At 33.4% G+C, this 5,000-nt stretch overlaps 1 protein-coding gene across 2 annotated transcripts in view; it reads left to right on the top strand.

The window, feature by feature from the left end:
• The window catches only part of Taz (tafazzin, phospholipid-lysophospholipid transacylase), a 19,364-nt gene that overhangs the window by 13,675 nt on the left and 689 nt on the right, over positions 1-5,000 (top strand). The window contains exons 1-3 of one of the 2 annotated variants that reach the window (XM_070114265.1): positions 322-519; positions 609-757; positions 1,182-5,000. The exon at positions 1,182-5,000 is cut by the window's right edge and continues 689 nt beyond it. In XM_070114265.1, coding sequence (XP_069970366.1) covers positions 327-519; positions 609-757; positions 1,182-1,589 — 750 coding nt within the window. In that variant the 5' untranslated portion in view covers positions 322-326 and the 3' untranslated portion in view covers positions 1,590-5,000. Of the gene's footprint in view, positions 1-321; positions 520-608; positions 758-1,181 lie in introns of those variants that run through there. The other variant, XM_027374978.2, reaches the window with a different exon arrangement.

The raw sequence follows: 5,000 nt of genomic DNA, 5'->3' as shown, positions 1-5,000 counted from the left end.
ACGACATAACCAGGAGGTAAATAAAACCACCAGTTTGTCTTTCCAGTTCACAGTTACATATTCGCATTTATACCTTTCAAGTATTATCCACAATGGACTCCTTTTTGTCCGTTGACTGAATAGCAAAAAAGTAAAATGAAAAAAGAAAAGAACTGTTGTACTTGTACACTGTCATTGTCCTACTTGAGATTGGAGATTGTAATCAAATGCCTCGAGTCAGTGGAGCTCAAGGCCAGCTGTTTCTTGAAAAAAGACACAGGAAATGATAGTGTAAGATAAGAACTCTGACAGTCAGAGTTAAGCCCATTGATTAATCATTCAATGGAATGGTAATCTGGTTTGGGAGTGCCAGGAAGTTATATCCTATTTTTTGTATTATCCTTATGGAAGCATTGAAGGATGATTTCATTAGCAAGATTAGAAGGAATGATGAGTGGAACTGTTTGGAAGTAAAAAAATTGACTTATTTTCATAAAATTGTTTCTTTGTTTTATTCACAATGGTTTTTACACATCACAAGTACGGAAATATGGTTACAGTTCTTTATGAGATACATATCATTAATGGATATGGATTTCCATGTTTTAAATCCATTTCTTACATTACAGGTTTGTTAAGATGGCGTGACTTGTGGAATGCACGGAGAATGAGGTGGTCGCCAGCAGCACATGACATAGCCTTTACACGCAAAATATACAGCTGGTTCTTCAGTGCTGGGAAATGTGTGCCAATTATTCGAGGCCTGGGAGTGTACCAGGTTAGTTGCTATTATTAATACTAAGAATATTTTAGACTGGTGCATTTGAATTAGTTTAATCCTGATTTTAATAGATATATATGAAGAGTATAGATAATTTTATTTTAGAAGTAATTGATGTCAGTAGTTAAAATTTTCCAAATAATGGAATTACTTAGATCTGAAGGATTCTTAAAGAATGACCCATAAGTTAAAAGTGCAGAATATTGTTCTATATGATTTTCATGGTTATTAATTCACAAATTTGCATTTAAGGAGGGATTCACATCACTTTTTTGTAATAGATTTGTATCTTTTCTAAGATCTTGACCTTTTTTTGTTTTATGTAGAAGTAATCAAGGAGATTTCTCAAATCTATATTGTATCATTTCTCATATATGTATGAAAAAGAAATAGAACTTGATGTTATTACCTCGCATCCCAGGAGGCAATGGATTTCCTGATTGAACGCCTGAAGGAGGGCCAGTGGGTGCACATATTCCCTGAGGGCAAGGTGAACATGAGCCTGGAGAGGATGCGACTCAAATGGGGTGTGGGCCGGCTGGTGTACGAGTCACCAGTGTGTCCAATTGTCCTGCCTTTCTACCATATCGGCATGGACGACATCCTGCCCAACCGCAAGCCATACATACCCAGGGTTGGGAAGCTGGTGACGGTTGTGGTGGGCGAACCCATGGACTTCAAAGACCTGGTGTCGGAGATGAAGGCAAAGAAGGAGGACCCGACTACTGCGCGGAAGGTGATTACTGACAGGATCCAGGAGGAGCTGGGAAAGCTGCGAGACCAGGCAGAGGAGCTCCACGAGAAGGTGAAGAGGGAGAGAAACTTATAACGCATGTCCAAAGGCGTAAATGAAGCAATTGTCCTAATCCTTCCACTCGATATTTTGTACATTTTTTTTCCTCAGTGGAGAATATCAAATTGTAAAACTGATGAAGAATTCATTTTGAATTTTTGTCATTTTTTGATATTGGCCTTATTAAAATTTCTAAGATAAAGTCAATGGATATACATATATAAGTATTGATAGTGTTAGCTTTTTTCCACAAATTTTTTAAATGTTTGGAGATAACCTGAAGAACTTGTGAATTGATTTTTCTGGATATTTATTATGTATATAGTACTTTTATTTTGATCAGGATGTTTGCAAATATTTTAAAATCATACAGTTACAAGCTTGGAAAATCTAGTTGTTTTATGCCACATGAACTGACCTGCAATTGGCTGAATAATGTATATTTTAAAACCTGAATTTCCCTTTTGGTATTTTTTTGCAATGGTACATAAAGATGAATTGTTCAAGACAGGCATGAGGTCTGGCATGTTGGTCAGTTTGCACAACTACCTTTTTTTATGTTTGTAAGCTATATTTGTTTACGTTTATTGGGTGTGAAGCAGATTACTGAATTCAATCTGACCAAATGAAGTGTTTTTGCTCTTGTTTCCCATTTTCAAAAGATATAGTTCTTTTGTTGGCATTGTTGATGGTGATAAAGATGAATTATTTTTTCTCTTTATTTTTTTCTTGTTTTTTTTTGTCTCCTTTTTTCTTTTTCAGAGATACTGTTGCAAAAAAAGTGTTCATGTTAAATGCAAGTGCTTGCATTTGAGAACAGATATTTGTCCTAATAGATGTGTGTTCACTATAAAAAAGCTTCCATAGAATTGGGTTCTCTGAGATATCAGTGCATTGTGTTGAGGAGAAGCAGACACGATGGCTTTTTTGTATTTTCATTATTTATATTTTATCAAGTGTATTTCACAAATATCTCTATTTGTACACCCTTTCTCCCCCTCTGCTCATAGGAGACATTAGATTTATTATATATTGTGGCTTCACACTCTTGCAGATACTAAGAATATTTGAATGTACGCAAAAATAAATAAAAGGAAAATATGGCATAAGGCTATCTCTATTAAGTGAATTGAAGAAAAAGATAGCCGTATCATGACAAAGCAAATATTGTCAAGTATTGATGTAAATAAATATTGCCACGGAAAAATCATGTATTTGTTGTTACCTAAGGGTAGGGCTGCCTGGGTGCTTACCTGCACAGCTCCTACCTTCTGGTTTAGCAACTTTCTGATAGCTGCTCTTAATGCTTTATTTTCTATTTAACTATTTTTCTATCATTGCTTCTTAGTTGTCTTCTTTCCCATTGGTTCATTTCAAAGGCTTTTCCTAAGCAGAAACTTTAGTTCAGAGACTGTTACAAGGCATTCTTTTTTTCTTCCAGATAAATTTAACAGTTACATTTCTCCATTTAAAATGTTTAAGAGACAAGTGTTAACAATAGTAATTCTAAAAGCCTTTGTTTAGCAGAGTACTATAGAGTACTGCAGGACATTAAAGAAATGTGGAGATTCTGCACTGGAATTTTTTTGCTCTGTGAATGTGCCACCCCAGAAATAACCATTGGATCATATTCTTTGTACCTCAGATTCTGAAGATATCACATTTTGGTGCAGAGTTCAGAAATGTGATTATTTGTACTTTTTTACCTTTTGATATCAGATTGCCAATAAATAAAAAATATACATATATACATAATTAACTGGACCAATTAGGAAATCATAATGAAATGGTTAACTATGTATAAATGAAGAGAAGTAGGGATGAAAGTTATGCCAAATGTTGATAAGAGAAATCAGACTCGCATTGTTTGTCTAAATAAGGAGCAAATCTAAACATGTTTCAAACTCAATCCCAGATGAAGTAACATTAGATATATCATAATCTATTTTCAAATCAAGTGATGTAGAAAATATTACCTCCGGCAAAGCAACGAGAAATAACAAATAGCAGTTAACGTAGTTGTTCATATAGCTAGGCATGCCATCATAACCAACGTAACAATGTTCTTGATTACATACGATCTAAACCTCTTCCAGAGTAATGGGTTATCCCTGTGTTGACTAGCAATATATGTGTTTAGGGTAGAAGTCAATGTCAACTGAACGAATACCCTTTGAAACCCTGCAGCTATTGTTATGGTGTGGCTCTATATTTGTTACAGGCTTTTTAGTTCTTTAGTTTGAGTCTAGCTTACCTCATACTGGTAAAGTACATCTCTGATAACGTATGGATGGTAGTTACAATATTAGATAAAATGATATGATTCCTATTATTGTAAAAATAGTACCTTTAAGAGGAGTTGGATTTATTATAGTCAACATTATAATGGCATATCATAGTGCAGTTGTTAGATGAATTGTAAAGGCAATAGATATTTACTTTACTGGTGATGTCAGATCTGTACTAACAATTTATGCCACTGTTTTATTTATATATGAAATGTTATACTTATGAGTTGTTACTAATTTTACCATATTTTAGAACAAGTAATATAGATTTATGGTATGGAGATTGACAGAAGCATTAGAAATGTTAGTATATTAATGGAATGTTCAAGAATTTGTTAAACAGTGACCGGTCTTTGATTGCTGTATGATTCAAAATCACAAGCCTCTGTTTCTTTATGGTATCTTATTATCACTTATTCATTTTGAAATATGTTTTTGGTTGAGGAAGCATTTTCTGAGCAAGAGCTTTTTTTTCATTACAATAAAACAGAAGTTTGTGGTGTGAAGTGTCTTGCACATGCCCATGCCACTTATTATAACTGTATTTTGTGTTATGACGTATGATAAAGGATCATACTAGAGTGATATCTTTTGCACAATAAATATTTAATATGCAACTGAATGCAAAAATGTTATAGTACAAACTTGGTGAGATCATGATGATGATGATGACTGGTCTATCACTAGAAGGTACATGTGTTAAACAAAATTCCTCGGAAAGTTTGTTACTCTTGTCTGTTTAGTTAGTAAAGATTTGAGACTACCTCTTAATTTTGTATCAAGTTTCCTCTTCTTGGTGCTTTTCAAAGATGTCAGTGTCTGGTTATCTCTGAAGAAAAATGAAAATGCCATGAATATGTATTCTTTCTTCTTTATGCATAAATTCAAAGTTTTTGTTTGTAAAAGTGCAGTATGTATTTCATTTTCACTCTTTAAAGGTATATTTCAGAATTTATATGCAATATATCTGAAAAGTTTTGCATAGTGTTGGTATTGTTTTAGGTATCATAAACAGGTATTTCATTGAGTGAAAAAATGTATATATATTTTTTTTACTGTTTTATTAATTGAGATAAAACTATTTTAAAATGGCATTTTCATTTTTCTCTCATAGCAATAAAAGACACTTGATATGCTTAAGCATGAGCAAGAGAAGTTT

Source organism: Penaeus vannamei, chromosome 35 (genome assembly GCF_042767895.1).
Source record: "Penaeus vannamei isolate JL-2024 chromosome 35, ASM4276789v1, whole genome shotgun sequence".
NCBI classification, from domain to species: domain Eukaryota; kingdom Metazoa; phylum Arthropoda; class Malacostraca; order Decapoda; family Penaeidae; genus Penaeus; species Penaeus vannamei.
This window is presented reverse-complemented; position numbering and strand designations above follow the sequence as displayed.